This window comes from Siphateles boraxobius, unplaced genomic scaffold (assembly GCF_051911475.1).
Source record: "Siphateles boraxobius isolate OS27281-9 unplaced genomic scaffold, OSU_SipBor_1 6, whole genome shotgun sequence".
Lineage (NCBI taxonomy): Eukaryota > Metazoa > Chordata > Actinopteri > Cypriniformes > Leuciscidae > Siphateles > Siphateles boraxobius.
Genome location: NW_027509186.1, coordinates 15,451,575 through 15,475,240, shown reverse-complemented (window position 1 = coordinate 15,475,240; position 23,666 = coordinate 15,451,575). Strand labels below are relative to the sequence as shown.

At 39.2% G+C, this 23,666-nt stretch overlaps 1 protein-coding gene, 1 long non-coding RNA gene and 1 pseudogene across 4 annotated transcripts in view; all 3 read left to right on the top strand.

Annotated features, from left to right (window-relative positions):
• The window catches only part of LOC143715923 (sialic acid-binding Ig-like lectin 14), a 98,585-nt gene that overhangs the window by 37,766 nt on the left and 37,153 nt on the right, over positions 1-23,666 (top strand). The window contains exons 12-14 of one of the 2 annotated variants that reach the window (XM_077207825.1): positions 12,417-12,446; positions 12,572-12,590; positions 12,704-13,542. The exons of the other annotated variant lie outside the window; for it this stretch is intronic. Coding sequence (XP_077063940.1) covers positions 12,417-12,446; positions 12,572-12,590; positions 12,704-12,742 — 88 coding nt within the window. The 3' untranslated portion in view covers positions 12,743-13,542. Of the gene's footprint in view, positions 1-12,416; positions 12,447-12,571; positions 12,591-12,703; positions 13,543-23,666 lie in introns of those variants that run through there. 2 annotated transcript variants of the gene reach the window in all.
• On the top strand, positions 2,789-4,381 carry LOC143715707 (myeloid cell surface antigen CD33-like; annotated as a pseudogene). The gene is made up of 4 exons (XR_013195874.1): positions 2,789-2,861; positions 3,439-3,474; positions 3,580-3,922; positions 4,017-4,381. The product of XR_013195874.1 is annotated as a myeloid cell surface antigen CD33-like (transcript).
• Positions 5,770-6,340, top strand: LOC143715924 (uncharacterized). The gene is made up of 4 exons (XR_013195919.1): positions 5,770-5,901; positions 5,983-6,009; positions 6,153-6,195; positions 6,296-6,340. It is a non-coding gene; the product is annotated as an uncharacterized LOC143715924 (long non-coding RNA).

The window sequence follows — 23,666 nt, the reverse complement described above, 5'->3', positions numbered from 1 at the left end:
CGTCAATTAAACAGCATATTATGCTTACGCTAAATATGATTGTGTCACAGATTCAGTCCGAGTACTGGTTTGTCACAATAGAGTTAAAGGACGCTTACTTATCTATCCATCCTCATCACAGGAGGTTCCTGAGGTTTGCTTTCAGGGGCGAAGCATACCAGTATCGGGTTCTTCCATTCGGCCTAGGTTATCACCCCACACCTTTTACAATATGCGTGGATGCAGCTCTGGCTCCTCTGAGATTCCAGGGCATTCGCGTATTAAATTATATCGACGATTGGTTGATTTTTAGCTCAGTCCGAGCTTTTGGCAGTTCAACATCGAGATGTCGTTCTGTCCCACATAAGGAGGTTGGGGTTGCGGCTCAACACCAAAAAGAGTGTACTCCCCCTCCAGCTTGAGGACCACTTTCTAGGTGTATTATGGGATTCGACAACAATGCAAGCACGTCTGTCTCCTGCACGTATTTCTGCGATTCTCACAGCCGTAAAGAATGTAAAACTAGGTCAGTCACTCACTGCAAACAGTCTCTGAGACTGTTGGGGCTCATGGTAGTTGCGTCTAACGTAGTTACTTTTGGCCTTCTGTACATGAGACCCCTGCAGTGGTGGCTCGGGACCAAGGGGTTTTCTCCGAGGGGAAATCCGTTTTTCGCATGATCAAGGTCACGCGGCTATGCCTTCGTGCCTCGGTCATGTGGAAGAAACCTTGGTTCCTCGCCCAGGGCCCAGTGCTGGGTGCTTCTTGTCGACGCATAATGCTATCGACGGATGTTTCCCTCACAAGTCGGGGGCAATCATGAGTGGTTGGTCGGCGAAGGGTCCGGACAACACACTGATGGTCTCGTATATCAGAGCAGATATCCTGTTGAGGCAGGGGCTGTGGCCCGGGGAATGGAGACTTCACCCCGAGGTGGTGGAGCTTCTTAGGGAGAACTTCGGTCAAACTACAAGTCGACCTTTCGCATCGCTTGTACAATGCATTGCCCTTGTGTTTCTCCCTCACGCATCCAGCTCCGCTTGGACTGGATGTAATGTAATAGGTGTGGTTGCCACTACACCTATACGCTTTTCCCGATATCTTTGCTCCTGGGAGCTCTGGAGTTGTGGATACTGTGGGCTCGGCCTCTGAGGGGGCCCAGCTCATAGATTCAGGTTTCTCGACCGAGGTCGTGGAGACCATACTCCAGTCTAGAGCTCCCTCCACGAGAAGACTAATATGCTGTTCTCTGCCTGGTGCAGAGAACGCCTTCTGAATCTCGTTTCTGCCCTTTTTGGTACAGTACTTGATTTCTGTAATGAATGTTTCTTTCTGGGCTATCTCTGAGGAGAGATCCCTAATTTCGTCTTCTCCGTGGTACATGAGGCTGAGGCCTGCACGTACTTGGATTTGCACCTGGTTGGTGGTAGTATTTCTTCACCCCAGATCGGGTTGTATTTCTAGGTCCCTACTAAATGTGCGGTCATTTGTGCTCCAGGCCTTCTGTCCTCCACCTTTAATACCCCAGATCAGGAAAATCTTAAATCTGTTATGCCCTGTCCGGGCTTTGGATGCTTAGGTCCACAGAGCTGCTCAGTGGCGTTTATCAGAACAATTATTTGTCTGCTTCGGGTAACCTAAGATAGGTTGCCCTGCATCTAAACAGATAATGAGCAAGTGGGTAGTTGAGGCTATCTCACTTGCTTATGAAGCGGCCGGACAGCGTTCACCTGTGGCTGTTCAGGCCCATTCTACTAGGAGTATGGCTGCCTCTAGGCTTTAATTTCGGGTGTTTCCCTTCAGGATATTTGTAATGCGGCAGGCTGGTCCTCACCTCATACATTTGTCAGATTTTATGACCTACACCTCTCCACTCCCGGGGCTAGGTTGCTTGCTTCTAGTGTGCGCAAGGACTTCACACAGAACGGGCATTTGTCTTATGGCGTAGTGGGTATGGGGTTCCCACCGCGTCTCAATGCAGCTCGAGTTCCCTTGAAAGGGAACGTCTCAGGTTACGTATGTAACCCTGGTTCCCTGAGAGGGAACGAGACACTGCGTTCTCCCGCCATACTTCCTGCATGCCCTGATCGACTTGCTTCAGGCTTTTTCAGAAGCTGTCGCGGTCTGTTTTCTGGTGTGCTTTATAGCTTCCTGGTCTATGACGTCACCGCCTATGACGTCTCGCTCTTCCATTGGACTGATTATACACGTGCTTCACGACGCAATCACGCAGAGCGTTCCCACCGCGTCTCAACGCAGCGTCTCGTTCCCTCTCAGGGAACCAGGGTTACATACGTAACCTGAGACGTTTTATTTATTACACAAACTTTGTCAATAGATAAACTAATTCCTTGTGTATTAGCATTAATTAGTTGAAATATTTTAAAAAGTAATATAGGCCTACATATAACCTAAATATACACTCCCATTTTGAGAGGCTTTATGCATTAACACCGATATTTTTGAAAAAGGACTTTATCTGCATTCAGCTATTAATGTTCTCCAACTTTTGTCTCGCAGCAGTTCTTCTGTATGTTGCTTTGGGATGGAAAGTGCAAGTGCCAAAAGGCATTCACGGTCTCTAAGGTTCCTGTCTGGTTATACCATGTTCTTCCTCTTACACATCATACCCACCCAAAGACCCACGTAGAGTTGTGTGGTATCAGTGGGCCTCAAAAGGTTATCCTTTAGTTTATGATCCATGGTATCCAAATGATGTTATTGATAAGTTCAGATGGAAAACTGATTTATATATAAAATCGAGTTGCTGCAATCTGCTGATCCAACCTTCACATGGAACTATGAGAACATGCAGATCTTCACAAGGAGCAAAACACTTTCTGGTTTAAATCGCATCACCTATTCCAACATAACATTTCTGGGTGCAAAAGAAGACCAAGGGAAAACATTGATATGCATTGCAAAATTTTCTGGAGGAAACATTGAAGCTTCTGTTGCATTACATGTGCAGCGTGAGTAATTGGCATACATAATGTAACACTAAACTGAACAATAACACATTGGCACAAACATTCAAGGGGGGAAAAAATCATCCCCTAAATATTGAGGTGTTTGAATACTGAAGTATGTTTCAAACCTTAAAGGGTTAGTTCACCTAAAAAAAAAAAAAAAATCCCATAATTTACTCACCCTCAAGCCATCCAGTGTATATGACCAATCCCCTGAAGCCGCATGGATTGGTTTTATGATAGACGGATGCGCTTTTTTTGGGCTTCAAAATCTCAGTTACTATTCCCTCTCATTATGCGAAGAAGAGCCGGGATATTTTTTGATATAACTCTGATTGTGTCTGGCTGAAAGAAGAAAGTCTTTTATGGGGTAATTTTTGGGTGAACTTACCCTTTAAGGCTAAAATGTAGCATTTAATTTAAACCAAAATCATAAATTTCAAAAACTTGAAAAATCTAAGCTTATTGATTTCTACTGATTCTCTTACAGAGTATCAAAAACCAGCGAGTCCATTCCAGAATGAAAGTATGTTTTTATCACCCAATAGCTATTCTCTCATTTATATAAATGACTATGACACTTTCAGTTCTGTAATAATATTGATTCATCCATTATATGGTATCATTTTAGCTCATTTCCAATGTGAGGGAGATGTGATACCCAAGATCACAGCGTTGCCTCGTTTCCTGTGTGGTAATACCGTGCAGTTTTAAAATGGAAGAAGAATATGTCACTCGACTTCGCGTACTTTGGGTCACCGAAAAAGGTGGCTATATGTTCCACACTGACTCACATGACGTCTTAGACAACTTCAAAGGCCGCACAAGGCTCCTCGGAAACCCGGATGAGCAGAACTGCACTGTGGAGATGGATGATGTGCAAACTCATGACAACGGGCCATTCTGCTTCAGAGCAGAAAAAGAAAACGTGAAAAACGGTTTCAACAAAAGCTGTGTGTTCATTATTATGCGGGGTTAGGAAATATAACCACTCATTATTGGTTATCAAAATGCTTTTAAAGATGCATTACATCTCATAATAACATATTTGTGTTTCTTGTTAAAAAGCTTCTCCTGACAAACCTGTGATGTCATCCCTCCCTGAAGACATCGAGCCCGGGACACGCGTCACCGTCAAATGCTCAGTCAACCACACATGCTCCTCTCACCCTCCCAAAATCAGCTGGAGCGTCCCAACAGCCCAAGAAACTATCAGCCACAATCACATGGGTGGAGGCGTCTGGGAAACAGTGTCCGCTGTGACCTTCATTCCAACTGGATATGAAGATAAAGATGAAATTGTCTGCAGTGCCACATTTTGGGGTGGTAAAACACAGAATAATACTGCCATCCTGAGTGTTAAGAGTGAGTATCGACTGATACAGTTACATCCAAGATGTTTTGGTGGACCTCTGTATGCATTAAAGAGTTAGGCTTGTGCATGTTAGACTCTTTGGTCCATTTTTTAATGTGACTCATCAAACATAAACTTGTGATATTAACAATATTATCATAGGAGTTCAAGGGGTTGGATTTGGGCCTTATGTGATTGCTTCTTCACTTGAGTTCATCCTCATTTGCATACTTGCTGGAGTCTTCATTTATAAGAGGCGACACAGGTTTGTATTCTTTTCTTTCCCTTTTTTTTTTTTTGTTGCTTATACTGATTCTTCAAAATGTCTTGTGTCTACTTATAACTTTAATTTTGTCATACTTTTTGTCTGTACAAAAACTATGACTAGTACAGACTATGTCTGACAGCGTTGATCAGATCACCCGAAAATTTTCTTGAGAATTAATCTTAACAGAGTACTTAAGATATTTTAAACCTGTACTCATGTAATGCATCAGCAAATCTAATGATTTGGTCACCAAACTTGAAGTGATGCTGTATCTTTGCAGTATGCTGTATTGTAACTTAAGTGCCCCCACCTCCACCTTTTTTTTTTTTTTTTTTTTTTGAATAGACATGAAAATGCACATTCCGAACTTAAATGCTTGTAATTCAAGAATGCTTTGGAATATAGATGTAAGATTGGTCTTGTTTTTCAGAAGACATTGGGCAGAAGACATTTTTGTAGAAGTGAAATGCATTAATAAAGTGAAACAGAAAAAAAGTTATAGAAGTTTGAGTTTAGGAAAATGTATTCATATTTTATATAAAATATATTATTTCAAAACATGTTGAACTCTAAAACTGCAAGATAATCAAAGCCTAAAATCTGAACAAATTTTAGGTTGATATCTCAAAAAATTTCAGTAAGATTTTGTTTGGGCGCAATACCAAACTTTTTCACTAGGTGACAACCAGACTCCATTACTGCCCATATGTGATTTGAGTGCTCTGAACCATATATTTCCATAATTTTCATAAATTTTTTTATGGCAGACATCCTATTCAGAAGTAGTATGGGAAGTTTTGCAGATTTTTATATGAATTCAATCTCTAATAAACATAAAAACTCGTATGTGCATTATAGCTCAGCGCCTCACCACAAATTGTGAATCTATTATTTTTTTTTCTTTATATTTAAAACATTTTCAGAATTTTTTTTCTAAAAAAAATTTGAAAGTTGTTATCTTTTGATGTTATCTTTTAAGGGATTGAAACAAATATGTGTATATGTTATCACCATCATGTCCTGATGGTACTTGAGAAGTTTGGGCAAAGCAATACCTACCAATTTCTTTTTCCAATTTTTTTTCATATAACTTTTGAAAGAATCATATTACTGGTATCTTTCAATTCACGAAGACATACCAAGTACAATGATATCAATTCTATCCTCGTCAGACTTAATGCTATGAATGCTCCAGTTAAATTTATTTGTAATGGATGTGTCACTAATTGCTGTTTTTATCAGTCAGCACTAACAACTTCTCACTATCACACTGTCATTATTGATTGTAGAAAAACTCCTCATGATATGCAAGGGTCACGATCTGAGCCAAGGTATGTAGGACATATTGCACTCATTTAATCAGTGTTCATTCATTAATTCATGTTAAAAGCTCAAATTTTAACCCTATGTAGGAGATCAGTTTGGAACAGATTCTCAAGGTTGGAGATTTCTTTACTGAACTTATATTTGTGTCTTTGTATTTGTACATAAGGCTAAATTTAAAATCATAAGGCTAAATCTACCCCCCCCCCCCCCCCCCCCCCCCCCTCCCTCACCCCAAGTCATTTTAATATGTCTGAAGGAAGAGCAGCTTGGAATAATAGGGGAAACCGGAGTGATATCGGGTAAGTAAAATGCAAAAAACAAGAAAAAGTTTGGTTAGTGTTGATTGTTACTGGTCCAAATCTGTCCAATGCACTAACTAGTGCTGGGAACTATCTACAGGTACACTGAAAATGCTCCTGAAAGACCACCGAAGCCTGAATAAAGGCAGGCTAAACATATAATTATAATATTACAAAAATAAAAAAGGCATAATCTAAGTGCAAATTATTGTTGTTATCATGCTATTTAAACACTACATGACTATTTAAACATCACAACTCTCAAAAGACGGAGCATCTGGAGCCGATTTTCTAGGTAATCAATATTTACATTTTCTGTTCATTTATTTGTCATGAGTTTCATTATTAAATGATAAAATCCTCCAATCTGGTAAAACTTTATTCTCTCTCTCTCTCTCTCTCTCTCTCTCTCTCTCTCTCTCTCTCTCTCTCTCTCTCTCTCTCTCTCTCTCTCTCTCTCTCTCTCTCGTGCGCATGCGTGAGCGTTTGCTGGGTGAGTGTGGAGAGCGTGTGGTGAGTTTTGAGCGTTGTTTGAGTGTGAATGTAATTTTGTGGCTGCCGTGCCTAAAACTAGTTTTTCACCCTCAGCTATTTTTTTATCTTTTCCTTTTTTCTTTGTTTCTGTTTTGTTTAGTTAGTTTAGTCGTTTTTTGTTGTTCTAATCCGGGCCGTGTGCTACCTGCCCTTGAGGAAGCATATGGCGGTCCCGGATTCGCGAGTTTTGAACGCACTCACGCGGCGTCATGCAGTTAAGGTGGCGGCTGCTGTGAGTGTGGAGGATTGTTGTTTAGCAATAGGTGAAGTTGTGGGCCATGAGTGCATTTTGTCAGCCTCAAAAATGAACAATGCTAATGTTATATTTTTAAATAATATAGACAAAGCAAATGAGTTAGTTGAGCGTGGGATCATTATTGATGGTTTGTTTACACCTGTTCTCCCTTTATCAATGCCATCTAAAAAAGTGACATTGTCTAATATTCCTCCGTTTATTAGTGACCAACTACTAACACAATCTCTTTCCCGTCATGGCAAATTAGTGTCTCCAATAAAGAAAATACCGATTGGCAGTGGATCTCCATTGTTAAAACATATAGTTTCATTTAGGCGTTTCGCTTACATGATTGTGAAAGACGACGCTGAACTAGACCTTACGTTTAAATTCCGAATCGACGACTTTGACTATGTTGTGTTTGCAACGACGGGGAAAATGAAATGTTTTGGTTGCAGTAAAGTGGGACATTTGATTCGTGATTGCCCTGATAAAAGGGAAACCGTAGTAACAGAGCAAATTATAAATGATGTAACTGTCCCGCCACACGCGACAGATCAACCCTTTGAAACTGACAGTACAGAGCCAGACGCGATCGCGGCAGAACGAGCGGAACCCGAGGCGATCGCAACAGAGCCGCAAGCGATAATTCAGGGTAATGCTGAGACTATTTTAAAGAAAGGGTCGTTGAACAAAACAATAGTTGATGCGGAGTCCATTGGATCTTTTGACGATGGACTCAGTGTGACAAATCGAATAGTCACTTGTTCGGAGAGTAACGATAAGGTGTCTGAGATGATCCCACAGTGCGAGGGAGAAAGACAGCCTTTGATTGAGCAGTTATGTGAGAATGATGGCATTGACATTGAGGCAGAACATACATTGTTTAAGGTACCGTTAAAAAGAAGGAAGAGTGATAATACTTGTGACTTGAGACCTGTAAAAAGAACAGATGTAGGTGAATGTGAGGATCAGGTAGACACAGAGAGTGGCAGTGAATCAGACTGTAGTATCTCTCTTTCACAGAGTGAATGCGTGAGTCGCAATTATGAAGTGGAAGATATAAAACTGTTTCTTAAAGCGACGAAAAATAGAAGAGGGGTACGAGTGAACGAGTATTTTCCTGACCTTAAACAGTTTATTGAGAAGACAAGGTGTCTGATGGCTGAAGGTTTTTTTGCCAACAAGGAAATTTACAGGTTAAAGAAGCTGGTGAGAAAACTCAATACTGAAATAGACAATGATGGTGGTGGAAAAAGCTAATTTAATGATAATCAGTGGTTTGTTTTTTCTGGTTTGTTATTTATTCTCTATGGGTGAAGTTAGTGTTGCCTCAGTCAATGTAAATGGAGCAAGAGATGTGAAAAAAAGAATAATGTTATATGAAATGTCTATACAGAAAAAAATAGACATTTTTTTTCTTCAAGAAACTCACAGTGATTCCAAGAATGCTGCAGATTGGGAAAGAGAATGGGATGGCATCTCTATTTTAAGTCACAACACTGCTAGCAGTGGAGGAGTTGCCGTTTTATTTTCTAAAAATTTCAAACCTATTTCGTATGAGGTTGAAGAGATTATAAAAGGTAGACTCTTAAAGGTTAGAGCTTTGTTTGAAAATCATGTCTTTGTTTTTATTTGTGTTTATGTCCCAACCTCAGGAGTTGAAAGAATGCTGTTTTTAAATACTCTCAATTTAACCTTGCAAAAGTGTGACAGTGAAGAGTTTTTGTTTCTGGGAGGAGATTTTAATTGCACTGAACAAACTATTGATAGGAATCACATTGAGCCCCATGAGCCATCTCGGAAGAGACTTATCCAAGTAATTAAAACAAATGAGTTGTGCGATATATGGAGACATGTTAATGGTAATTTAAGACAGTATACATGGTCTCATACCCGTGACAATGTTTTTTCTTTTGCTAGGTTGGATAGATTTTATGGTTTTAAACATCAATGTGGTATTTTTAGCAAATGTTTTATTGTCCCTGTTAGTTTTTCTGACCATAGCATGGTGTGTTGTTCTTTTATTTTGAACTCTATTAGACAAAATAGTGCTTATTGGCATTTTAACAGTTCTTTGCTAAATGATAAAAAATTTAAGGAAAATTTCAAATTTTTTTGGGAAACATTTAGAGCTACAAAGAATACATTCCAGTCATTGAGGCAGTGGTGGGATTTTGGTAAAGTTCAAGTGAAACAGTTTTGTCAACAGCATACTCGAAATATTACTCTACAGTTATCTAAATCTATGAAGAACTTGGAGACATCAATAGTCAAATTACAGGAGTTAGCTGAATCAACTGGTGGGGGGGATGTTTTGGAAGCTCTTACAATGAAAAAAACTCAACTTGGTGATCTTTTAGCAGTTAAGGTGCAAGGAGCTCTGGTTCGGTCCCGTTTTCAGAATGTTGACCAATTGGATGCTCCAACGAAATATTTCTTTAACTTGGAAAAAAAGAATGGACAGAAAAGATTAATTCACGCACTACGCTCCGAATCTGGTATGTTATTATCCGATCCCATTGATATTAGAAAGAGAGCAGTTTGTTTTTATGAGAAGCTTTACAGCTGTGAATGTGTTGCAGAGCCTGACACTGACAATGTCTTTTTTGGAAACCTGGCACAGGTGTCTGAGGATGCCAATATGAAACTCCGTAAGGCCATGAGCCTAGAGGAGTTGTACAAGGCCCTTCAGGGCATGGAGTCCGGGAAGGCTCCTGGCATCGATGGTCTTCCAGTAGACTTTTATAAGTCTTTCTGGACAGTGTTGGGGGAGGATTTGCTCGCGGTGCTCAATGAAAGCTTGGCGGAAGGGCGGCTGCCGTTGAGCTGCCGTAGAGCAGTTCTTACACTCCTCCCGAAAAAAGGAGACCTGACGGAGATTAAGAACTGGCGCCCTGTGTCGCTGCTTTGCACAGATTACAAACTGCTCTCAAAAAGTTTGGCAAATAGAATGGTAGATGTAATGGAGCAAGTTGTTCATCCGGACCAGAGCTACTGCATACCTGGTAGGTCCATTTTTGATAATATTTCTTTAGTACGGGATATTCTAGAAGTCTCCAAGCTGTTTAATTTAGACTGTGCGTTGCTTTCTCTAGATCAAGAGAAAGCGTTCGATAGAGTTGAACATAATTACCTATGGAAAACTTTAGCAGCTTTTGGTTTCTGCCAAGATTACGTGGATATGATTAAGATACTGTATACTGATGTTGAGAGTGTGCTGAAAGTGAACGGTGGCTTATGCACTCCTTTCAAGGTTGGCAGAGGTGTTAGGCAAGGTTGCTCGCTATCAGGAATGCTCTACTCATTAGCCATTGAACCGTTATTGCAGCAGATAAGAGTAAATTTGACTGGTGTAAATATACCTGGTTTTAACTGTAACATTCATTTATCCGCTTATGCTGATGATGTGATTGTAATAGTCAATAGTCAAAAAGATATAGAGATTTTAAAGAAATTACTTGAAGATTTTAGAGTTTTATCTTCTGCTAAAATAAACTGGAACAAAAGTGAAGCTTTAATATGTGGAAAGTGGACTGGAGAGGAACTAAGCCTTCCTGATGGTTTATTTTGGAGTAAAGGAGGTTTAAAATACTTGGGAGTTTTTTTAGGAGATGAGGACACAGTACAGAAAAACTGGGAAGGGATTGTTGAAAAAATTAAAGGTCGATTAGCTAGATGGAAATGGCTGGCCCCGAACATGTCCTATAAAGGGCGTACTTTAATTATCAATAATTTAATTGCATCCTCTCTTTGGCATAAGCTTGCATGTATAGATCCACCTGTGAAAATGTTGATTGAAATTCAAGCCTTACTGGTGGATTTTTTCTGGCATAAATTACACTGGATTACAAAGAGCATTTTATATTTGTCTAAAGAAGAAGGTGGACAGGGGCTGATAAACTTGCAAAGCAGAACAGCAGCTTTCCGTTTGCAATTTATACAAAGGTTTCTTTCGGGGTCATGTGACTGTGGTTGGAGAGTGACTGCATGTGCTATTTTACGGAGTCTGGGAGGCCTACAGATGGACACATCTCTCTTCTTGTTAGACCCTCTAAAACTGGATGCCTCCAATATGCCAATCTTTTATCGAAATCTTTTTAAAGTGTGGAGTCTTTTTAATCAACAAAGGACACCATGTATGAAGTCAATCTTCTGGTTGTTAAACGAACCCATAGTATATGGAGCACGCTTGGATATTTCTGCTGTTGGACACAGTTTTCCTGGACTAAATAATATCCTTTGCAAAGCTAGGATCACCACCTTAAGAATTTTGCTAAATGTGGTTGGACCTAATTTCACGAACATTGACGAAACCGCTTCTCATCTGGGAATTTCTTCAACTCGAATAGTTGCTCAATTGATGGCGAAATGGCAGTCTTCTCTTTCAAAGGAAGAGAGACAATTACTAACAGACTATTGTACAGGAGTAGAGACTCCAAATACTGAAGATCCTTTTCCCACTATATATCTGTCTCCCAAACTTGATGAGTGTATGGGTTTGTTTTTAAAAACTGGAAAATCTTTGTGCTTGGATTTCTTTTCAGTTACAGGGAAAGTTTTGTACAAAGCTTGTGTTTGGGTTTTTAACAAGAAAGTTTTAAATGACAAAGTGGATACACCATGGCGGTCTTTTTTAAAGTTGGATGATGATGTTAAGCCTGAATGGAGAGTCCTGTATAAGCCACCGTTACAAAAGAGAGTAGGTGATATACAATGGAGAGTTCTCCATGGGGCAATAGCGGTCAATGCTTTTATTTCTGTTTTAAATCCTGAGGTGAGCTCTGAATGTCCTTTTTGTTTTAAAAGAGAGACTGTTTTTCATGCTTTTATGGAGTGTTGTAGATTAAAGCCCTTATTTGGTGTATTAAGAAATCTTTTTGATGCTTTTAATGAAACTTTTTCTAAGGAAATATTTGTTTTGGGTGCAAAATATGTACAGAAAAGACGGATTGATTGCCAATTAGTAAATTTTATTTTGGGTCAAGCTAAACTTGCTATCTATTCAAGCAGAAAAAACATGATTGAACAGAGGCCTGGACATAATGTTACTGTGTTGTTTCCAAATCTTATAAAGTCTAGAGTGTTGATTGATTTTAATTTTTATAAATCTATGGATGATCTTATTACATTTGAACTGAAATGGTGTAGTAAAGGAGCTTTGTGTTCTATGATTGAAGATGAATTATTTTTTACACATTTACTGTAAGTTTATTCTCTGTTTAATTTATACCTTGTGAATTGTTTTATGTAGATTTGTAATAAAGAGCATTCAAATTCAAATTCTCTCTCTCTCTCTCTCTCTCTCTCTCAGACACCAATCACCCAGAACCAATGCAAATTTGAGAGAATACAGGTCATTATTTTACTCTAAAAAGAAAAAAAAATCGGTATACTTTTTAAAAACGTGTTCATATACAAATGACCAAAGCGGCATCAGGAAACAAGCCTTTTCCAAACCTCATATTCCATCACCAAAGAGGTACAGTGCATTTTAACCACATATGAGTCCCTCAAGGTCTAAATTAATTATATTCACAATACACAGCACAATACTGTTGAATAAAATATGCGATTTTACAATCTTTTTTCCCCTATGCATCTCAGTGAGTCGAAAACCTACCACGTGAGTACATTTATCACTTCATATAATTTCTTATAGCATAGGAAAACACAATCGATTTCTGTGATTAATATGCTATTGACTGATCTTTGTATCTCTTTAAATTTTCCTCTAAGGGTTATGATTATGATGATGACCTATATGGAAATGTCTGATGAAAATGTTAAATCAACAGAGCCGTACCATAGAAGTTAGAACATGTGCTCTGAATTTGAATCCAGTTCGCATCATTTCTCAATCTTGCTCCACCTATTTTCTCTCTCACTCTGTTCAACATTGTTTTTTATGTTTTTTTTTTTTAATGACAACAATGTAAAACTGATGTACATTGATGTAACAATGTAAAAAAAAAAAGTTTCTGAATTTCACAAAAAAAAGTTATAATCTTATAGGCCTTAGGAAGTTTATTTCAGAAAATTAAATATATAAAGTTTCTGAGTCTGTAGTTTGTATTGACTTTAACATTGTTTTATGCTTCATACATTTTTCTGTTGGTGTGACTCTCTTGGGATTCCAACTACACTGAAAAAAACGAAGCACTTAATCAATCCACAAATCATACCTTTTGAATAAAAGCCAAATTAATGTTTTTGTGAAATGTATTGCTTGAAAAAATAATTATGCTTGTGCTGTTTTTAAAACAATGAAAAATACAGGCGGCTTAAGTGTCCACAGTATTTTATTGTATCTCAGATCCCGATTGCATATACATATTATTCCCATATTTGTCTGCTAGAAATTCAAGTTGTTAAGATATCTAAAGAGGCATTTTCATTGTTAGGATGTGCTTGACAGAACACTGTATTTCCTGCTATCAACATTTCATCTGCTTCATCAGCAATTAAGTTCCAAAAACTAGGGATGTCCAAAAATAGTTTTTTTTTCTTCAGAATACCTGCTGATATTGAATTGAGTTGATCTGATGACAGCTAGTTTAGAGAGGGAGTGAGGGATAATGTCCTATGTGTTTTTGATAAAATATGGTATTAAAGGAACACCAAGCGACTTGTAGCCAGCAGGACGGAAGTATACACCCATGATGGGGGAGGAATGAGTAAGAGGGAGATTTGAAGAAAGACAAGAAAGTGAGATGTCTGAGGAATGTTACAAATGAGAAAAGGTCAGAGGAATATAACTGGAAAAAGAAGGGTTATGAGCAGGCAAGAGGATGGATGTCCAAACCTGTTCCTGGAGGGCCACCGAGTTTAGCTACTTGCCTCAACACACTTGTCTGGAAGTTTCTGCTCCTTACACGAGTAACATTGGTTTTGCTGTTTCATGCAATGTATCACGTAGGCCTATGTCTCATTACTGTTTTTTTTCTTCACTTTTTGCTCTTCCTTGTCGTTATTTCGTCATCTGCTTTATGTAAGCAATAGACCCTTTTCACATTTTCGGGTTTCTCAGTAGCGGAAGTCGTCATAGTTGCGGAAAAAAACTAAACATTTTACATTATCAGGAACAAACGAATATTCTCTGAAAGAATAGGACATTACCAAAGGCCTTTTAGGCAAGTCATGCCACTCGGCCGCCATCTTGGCAACGCCTCCGGGCAGCTATTTCGGACTAACAAGACCAGGCTCCTATCTAAATGAATGGGCAGAGAGTCAGAAATGCACTTTCACTGGTCACCTGGACATAAAAACTGCATGTATAGAAACTGCAGTAAAATATGATAAAAATCGCTGAAAAAGTTTGATGACTTTGCCCCAAAATAAGGTTTAAAACGCCTTTTTCCCCACAGGTTATACTTTTACTACGCATGCGCAAGGCTTCTCTCCCTCTCTGTCGTGCGTGCGCTACGCGGTTTGAAGCACAGTATGTGCGAGCTCTTGCTTGCTCGCTCTAGATTCCGGGAGATTTTAACTAATTTGCGGACATCAGGGAGCCGCTATCAATCTGCGGGAGATTCCCGGAACTTCCGGGAGACTTGGGATGTCTGATATTTACACAATGCACACATACACACTGCATATCAAATCTGCCGCCTTTTCAAACAGTAAATATTTCCCGCTGTCGCAAACCTCAACTGTGCGCAAGCGTCAGTGGAACCAGACGATAGGCTTAAATTTTTCCCAGCTTGACTGTTAAAAGCAGACGATTGGCTTTCCAGCGGAAGGGACGGGACATGTGCATACAACCGCCATCTTTGGCGTTACGGTAGTCTCTGACATTACTCATCATTCATACTACAATTATACCTCTAGACATTAATTTTCTCTCTCGTACACAAATGCTGCTCCTGAAATGCTGACAAAGTTAAATACAGATAAATTAAAAAAACAAAACTCCTTTATAAACTAACTTTATATCACTAATATGAAATAGGAAGCCGCTTACAGACGCTCACATGTAAACACAACACTGAAGTCTTCACTTCCAGGTCAAGAATTTGTCAATCAAAAACTCAGTAGCCAATGAGAACACACCGCTGTTGGCCCCGCCCTCACGAGAGTAATGTACGGTGGCCGACAGAGCTCAACGTGCTGCAACCTAAAGAAGACACATGCAAATAGAAAAAAACGCATGCAATTAGAAAAAAACACATGCAAATACAAAAAAAACGCATGCAAATAGAAAAAAACGCATGCAAATAAAAAAACACCCGCAAATTAAGAAAACATCTTCATCAGTTTCACAACACACGTGTGCTCCAAATACTCACAACACAACAAAATACAGAAACGCGCTGCAAAAGCTCACAACACAACCAAATACAGAAACGCGCTGCAAAACTTCACAACACAACCAAATATAGAAACGCGCTGCAAGTAATGTTTCCGAGGGAACCAAATAAGTGACGAACCCGGCTGGGACGTGCTTATTGCACGTGAGCATCCCTATGCCCTACTCCCTTACAAGGGCAGACGGCAGAGCTCTTCAAGTGGGACTTTGGAGTGAGCATGGCACTAGTGTGCCATTTATGTAGCCGTTTGGAATGCACTTGATGAAGGGAGCAGTGAAAGACAACTTCAAACGTAATTATTTTCACCTGGGATGTTCCCACGACAACGCAGCACGTTGTCCATCAGCTGAATAGCTGTTCTGAGGACAGAAATATAATGCTGTTAACATAACGGTTGCAAATAATTTTATTTTTACTTTACAAAAAAACTGTTAAAATATGCGTTGTATATATCCGTTATATATCTGTGTGTCAGTGTCTCAACTTTAAAACATTGGACCCTACATTACCTACACCTTCTTATGAAACTTTTCTTTTTGAAAATTTAAACATAACATGAAAAAATTTGTATAGTGTAACTCAGAGCCATAGAGAGAATGGCTCTGGTGTAATTGATGTAAAGATTAATATCTTTCCTTCATGTTCTTCTTCTCTATCTTTTTTATTTATTTTAGTTTTCAGCTCATTGTTCTTTTCTCATTTCTGATGACATTGAAAATATTGTTAATGCATTGTATATTGTATACAAGTTGTCATAAAAAATTAATCTCTGTATGTTTTGCGGAAAAAAAAGTTAAAATAAATAAAATAAAATAAAGTAGAATTTTGAGCTGTAAGCAAAGAGTAGAAGAACTATAAAAAGTATACTATTACAATATAATATTATAATATTATTTCTATACACAATATATTACAATATTATTTTAATATTATAGTTTATTTATATAAAAAAAAAATAGGCTTTCACTTCTTGTCAGTTCTTTGCTGGAAGCACGTCCCAGCCGGGTTCGTCACTTATTTGGTACCCCCGGAAACATTTTCGTTGTGGTCTGAGTTACTTGCAGCGCGTTTCTGTATTTGGTTGTGTTGTGAGTATTTGGAGTACACGTGTGCTGTGAAACTGATGAAGATGTTTTCTTAATTTGCTGGTGTTTTTTTCTATTTGCATACGTTTTTTTCTTTTTGCATGCGTTTTTTTCTATTTGCATGCGTTTTTTTCTTTTTGCATGCGTCTTCTTTAGGTTGCAGCAGGGTGCGCTCTCTCGGCCACCGTAGTTATGTGCCAGAATGGCAAACGAAAACTCAGGGAGCGTAAACGAAAAGTTCAGAAGCGTAAATGGAAATTCTGGAAGCGTATTTGTAAGTACAGATCAGCGAAAGAAAGAGAAAAAAACAGGTAGTAAAACATGCAGTGTATTAAAAACGAAGCCAAAAATTTTGCCTGCGATTTTCTTTTTTTTTCGGTTTCAAAGACATTTTATTCAGTTCCAGTTTATATTCTCATTAATTTCTTGAAAAGTTACGTTCAATATTAAAAGCGAAAAAGGTAATCCCATACGGGTGGAGCTACCATGAATATTCACGTGACCATCGTGGGCTGGGCGACCAATACTACAGGCAAGTGGAACAGAAATTATTAGCGTGAGCGCCTCAGATCGCGTTTTGTTTTATGGATTATTTATTTCAAACAGGTAATAAAGTTGAACGAAGTTAAGCGTAAACTACTTGTATATATTTTATAAATAATTAATAATCGTTTTTGTAGCATTTGTTTCTCAGTACTCTGTGTTTACCTGAACTATTACAGACCTGGTCCTGTAGGAAGCGTTGGAAGACAACACACCTACAATAAAGGCATATTTCTCCAAAATCTCAAAGATAAGTTGTTGTTGACATTATATGACATAGAACTGTTCGTTTCTCATGAATGACTGAGATTAAGCTTTTTAAATGTGTATGATTCCATGTTTAAATAAATATTTAAAAATATATTATTAAGTTTTTATTCTGTCTCCCAAAGTTGTCTGTATATTATTAAAATAGCTTTTAAATTGTAGGCTAATAGCAAAAGACAACATAAGAACTTGGAGTTGCATGTTGCATGCTTTGAATGTTGCTCAACTGAAAATCTTTTTGATACACAACCGTCATTTTTTTTCAAAGATTATCATAAATGTTAAGCTTCAGATGCATTAAGTGCACAAAATCCACAAAGAAAAATAAAGGTTTTCAAAGATTTACAGGTACTGCACATCATTTTGTTATCAAGACTTTTAAGCAATCTTTTTGTTTGTATTACAAAATAATTAGTTTTTTTATGAGTATGTTTGATTGAATAAAAAAGTCACAAAGGAAACTCCATAGAAAAGCACGCAAACATTTGAAATGGGCCGTTATTATGGCAGCAATTCGGCTATAAACCCTACATAAAAAAAAATAAACCCGCAGCTTTGTGTTTACCTCATGTTACATTTTTATAATGATATCCATCATTTTTAGATAAATTACAATACAGATAATTATTACAGTGCGTAGCCTATATTATATTTTTAAAAAGGAGATTTAAATAATCAAATAACAAATAGGACATTAGGCTATTTTCCTATTATTAAGTTAAATTTGAACTTATTATTCCAAGCATATGACATTTTATTTACAGCAGACAATCATGCCACTGACCACTTGAGCAGCGCGTTCCCGGGTTAGGATCACAAAACTCGCTGTAAATAAATCGTCATCTGAATGCATGAGATTTATCACTGAGGTGACATGCAAATTTATTTTTACGGACATCCACATGAGAAACAATTACTGTCCGAATAGGGCTGATGACATAATGAGTCCAAACCATAGACTGTAAAAAAATACTGTCCATTACATCACCGTAGGTTTCTGAAGAGCATTTTTGAAGCCTAAAGTGGGCGGAGCCGGCCGTCGCCATCTTGTCCTCGCGTCACCGTGTGTGGGGGGAGCTGAGGTGCCTAGTTGCCGCCTAGCTCGACATGATTGAGTTTGCTCAGGCTAAGGAGCTAATGCTATATCCTATTGGCACTGCAGTACCAAGTGTGCGACCATACAGGGCCTCACCCTAAAGTGAAAGCTGACTTGATGATGTAAAGCCAATAGTTAAAGTTCATGTTTTTGCCCTTCGAAATAGTACAAGACATAGAAATAGTTAAAAGACATAGCTAAAAGTGAGACTATGTGTGTCCTGATGCTGTATTATTCTGCTAGTTGAAAATGTATTATGCAGTAACTTACAATATTGCTCTGAGAATGTGCGTGTGATAGTGATTCATGCGCTTACATGTCAGTCAGCGCGGCATCGCACGTCAAGTTCGTAGAGATTTATTCTTTATTCGGCTTTATTTTGGCCGCCTCTCAAATTGGGTTTAACCATAGATTTTACCTAAGAACTTCAAGCAAATGCGCTAGAAATAGGCGCTCATTCAAGGATGTGCATTTATTGCATGACAGGGGGAAAGCACTAATACTTGCAGGATTTCATCTGACGGTACTTTTTATTTAACACTAAAAAGTTAAATAAGCATGTATAGTCTATCTTTTCCGTGAGAGCACGGTACCGCAAAACGAGTGTAGCCTCTATATCTAAAAACTTCAAAAAGCAACGAAAGAGTCAGACATCCATGAGTGCATGTTCACAGAGGAAAACAACTGAAAAATAGCGCTAGTTGTTCTCTCGATACTCGACGGCGACAGAATCCAAAGGCGCGGGCGAAGGTATAATGCGTGTATTAAATTGTATGAAATAATCCCGAAAAAATCACAAACACGGCAGAGATGGCAAATTCAGCAGCTGGGATTAGCTAAGGTGACTGACGGCTAACAGAGAGCAGACAAATGGCTAGTAGTGACAGCAGTGGCAATCCACCTGTCACTCAAGTGGCCACTCCCTTAATTATGCAGAACTTTAAGGCTTAATATAATTTAAACGGAAGAGTTATAGAAAAATCACCCCCCCCCCCCCACCCAACAGTTGTCATGAAGGGCAAAATTAGCTATATAGAGAAGCTCGCAGGCAATCTTTTACTGTCTATGAGGCAATCGGAGGACATAGAGGCATAAAGTCAAGGGAGAAGCCCATAGATAGAGAGTCCATAAAAGCAACAGGACAAAATATTTCAACAATGTGTTTGAAGAATTAGGTGATTCAGATTTGTCTTGGCACAGCTACTAGAATATTTACAACTGTCAGACTGTCATCAAGCTCAGTTTGAGCCTGCGCAGTCGCTCAGCCATCGGGAAGGAAGTGCAATAATCGGGCTTCAGTTTTCTCCGTTGAAATCAATGGGGTCGCTGTGTCCATTTCTTTTACTGTCTATGGTGCATGCACGCTTGAAATAAAGTGCAGAAAGCGCAGAATTCTGATCGCCTCAGTAAGTCATCGACGCAGATTTAACGCATGTACTTTCTGTGTGAAGAAAACGTGTGAAGAAAAGTTAAAAGCTGTAGTGATTAATGCACGAAATGGGAAGGACTTTGGTAAATGCTCATCTCAGCGACACTGATAGACAATATTTCTCTTTAATTATATGAAGGACTGATTGTCACTCAAATCGCTGTGGTTATTTGAATGCATGATGCACAGGTTTTGTGTGTTCAGGGAGGGACTGGGAGTAAAAACTGCCCTGGATGTTACCCCAAACAGGCCCCACCAGAACTACAAACAGTCGCTACTATCTCACAATATTACAGCAGTCAATGTATCGCATTTATGGAAAATAACATCAGAAAAAGCCATGGTGATTGAAATAAATGTATTATTGTATGAACTAAACTGTGTGTGTGTGTGTGTGTGTGTGTGTGTGTGTGTGTGTGTGTGTGTGTGTGTGTGTGTGTGTGTGCCATCTTTCTGTGTGTTTGCAATTAATGTTGGGGGAGTAAAAGCTTCTTCAACAGGTAACTTTTCTCAGCTACTCGGTCCATGACAGTGTCACTGTCAAGGGACATGATAATGTCTTTCTCCGTGGCCATGAGCATGAATGCTTCCAAGTGTTCCTGGGAATGTGTGCATCTTAGGTGATTCTTGATGAATTTCAAGATGGAAAAAACGTATCTCACAAGCTATCTGTGTCACAGGCATAGTCAGCAGGAATTGGTATGCCAATCCAATTATGTGATAGACATCGGTCAGGAGGTTGAATCTTGTGAGGAGTTGATAGCAACAGGTTGGGCAGTTTTTGCAGGCGCTATTTTGTATTTCTCCCTCCTCCTCCCAAACACCAGAATTATCCTCTGCTGTCCTGACCTTGTAGCCTACTCTTCAAATACAGATTGTTTAAGTCTTGGCTACTGGACTGCAAGGCACTTTAACTCACTTTGCAAATGGACAGGATTTGCCCTGTTGTAAAATCTGAGCAAGCATTTACTCAGTTCCTGAAATGCAGAATAAGGCAAACCAGATGAAGAGACTTCAGGAAAATTCCTGGGATCCAGGATAGCCAAGTCTGCCTAGAGGGAACCACCAAAAACCCCTGCTCTCTGTGGATGTGTCCATGAGCTGGTTATGTATCTTCGCTTTGTAAGCACTGTTTGCATCTGTAAAGCTCTCATCACTAGTCCTTTCAACAGGGCTCATCATATTCTCTCTTTTCTTTTTCTCTGGTGTTTCCACCACTTCAAGTTTACCATCGGTTGCATTACTGATGCAGTTACTGATTTTCTAATTGGATTTTTCCATACCATCTATGAGCATCTGAACAAAATATTGGCCAGTGGACGCTTCACACTTCACCACTGCAAATAGCCTTTCCTGGACTGTGTCTTTGATGTACATCAGAACGATAGAGCACTGCTCATAGGATGTAATGTGTTGTGTTGTGTCAATCTGCGCAGAAAACATCCCAGCTTCATTAACCTCTTTTGCAATGGTTTCCTGAATAAGACAAAAATGTCAAAAGAGATCTGCGACCTTTTTTTTGTGTCTGATGCATCTTCTTACTTTTCTCTATGCACTCTGTGAGATGTTCCTTCATGCATACATCATATTTCCCAAGTAAAATGACCAACTCCAAAAAGTTCCCATTATCAATGCTGTTGTCCTCCAGGGTGTAAGCAGCTTCAGACTGTGTCCCTCTGAAGCTAAGTCCTCTTTTGCCAATAAGCTTCACTATATCAACAAAACGTTCCAACACCTGCCGTCTCTTTTGACTTGAACTCTGTGGGACTCTATTTGGGGGACCCTGTAGCAAACTGGCTATATCAGCTTTAGATGCACTTAAAAAATAGTCTTCTGCACAAACTCTCTGAATGTTGCTCCTTTCATGCTCTTCTACTCTTTGTCCGACATGCTTCCAGTCCTGAATCCCACTTATGAATTGACTTCTTTCATCTGGCCTGGAAAATGCTTAACACACTGAACAATACAATGTATTATTCTCCCCACAATATGTGAGCCATTTACGATTGGTGCCATCTTTACAATTGAACACTCTCTGCAGAGACAAATATATATTTTCTTTTTTTGGGGGGGTGGTTAGAGAAAAAAATATCTAGGCTGTGACTGTCTGACTTTGGATGTATAAAATATTGAGATTTTTGAGAGATGGAGCAATCATCCTGACTCTCACTGACACTATGCTTTTCACTCCTGCAACTGCATTGAACTGGCTCCTGCAACACCCTGAATAAGTAAATGAATACAGAAAAGTCGATTTCAGTTAAGTCTCACTATAACATCTGTCACGGGGTGACGTGAAGCGGAACTATTTTTTTCCATGTTGTTTCCCTGTGGGAGCAATTTCAATGTAACACCAGGCCGGTTCCAGGGCTGCGTTCCAGTCCAGAATTGACATGCCCTTCACTCGTCAACTTCCCTCCGTCTCGTTCACTCGGATGTGCGTCATTGCTTACGTTGCACGAGTGTACACTTCTGGCGGAAACTGTAATGGGCTGAACTGGAACGTCCTAAGCCCTTGATCACTTGGAATCAGCTATGGAGTTGATTGATTATTTACAATTTTTTTCCCTTTAAGAATTTGTTTAATGCAGCATCCAAATATATATAGGTGTGTTTGGGTTGTTTTATATTTAAAAAATCCAACTAATATATCATAGAGTTGTTTGTGGTGGTGGTGATTAGACGAGATCGGCGGTGACGTCACAATCGTGTTGCATTGTGGTATATGGAACTGCCTGAAGTGTACATATGAAGGAGACTCGCTCCCTCGGTCAATATCGAGGGAACGAGTGTCTGTGTCAAAGCCAACAAGTCTCAAGTTGAGTCCAAAGTCCTACCATTTTAGTTTCGAGTCATTTCAAGTCCTCTTACCACAGAAATACAATGTATACAAATCATGTATGTCTGTAAGATTTGTATTTATTTAAACCTCTTTTTATACAATGACATTAATCAAATACTTTCACAAATAAATTTTCACAAAAAAATGCTTGTATTTCAACACCATATTGCACTAGAACATTGCACATTTTCATATCCATATTTTTGTAAGCATGAACCAGCAAGGGAGACGTGCGTTTACTGTCTCGTTGATACAGTTAAATATGCAGCAGCTAGCTAGTAAGTTAGGGTAAATCCGATAAGGTGCTTAGCATTCGTTCAAAACTTACCTTTCTTTGTGCAATTTCAGGTGTCGAACAAAGTTGGACGTTGTGGCAGCTCCGTTTGTAATCTGCATGTTTTGCATGTTGGTTACTCATTATTGCAACTCGTTTTTTGTCGACTACCTCATAATTTTTATAGCCAAACGAAACTATCTTCGGTATCATTTTGCCAACTGGCACGTTGTTGCTTGTTGCGCTTCATTGGTTGTCTTGCAATGTGCCTGCTTAGATGCTGTCGAATCAAAACAACGTGGGACTACAGTGCTTGGATGTCGTGCAGGCAGCGTGCGTGCTCTCTGCATGCATACAGGTGGTGCACATTTTTTTCACAGATGCAGATAAACTGAGAGCGGCATGGCCGTGTGAACATTTTTTTCCCCCAGTTTTCATGGGAAGTAGCAAGTCTTCTCGAGTCAAAAGGCGCAAGTCCAAGTGAAGTCACGAGTCATTGATGTTAAAGTCCAAGTCGAGTTGCAAGTCTTTGTACATTTTGTCGAGTCGAGTCTGCAGTCATCAAATTCATGACTCGAGTCCAAGTCACATGACTCGAGTCCACACCTCTGGTTCATAGTACACTTCCCACACATTTTTGGATGTACCGTTTCGTCATATTGAGAGGAGGGAGTCGGCTGGGACCGCGAGTGGAGACCTTATTCACTGTGAGTTGTTGTGAGTTGCAGTGCTTAGTGTGACATGAACACGTTTGACCATTTGAAGTGATTGATGAATGCACAGGTGTGGACATTGTAATTTTGTGTCTGCCCGTGTTCCCAGTTGGCAGACTTGTTGATTTAGAAATTGAATTGAAA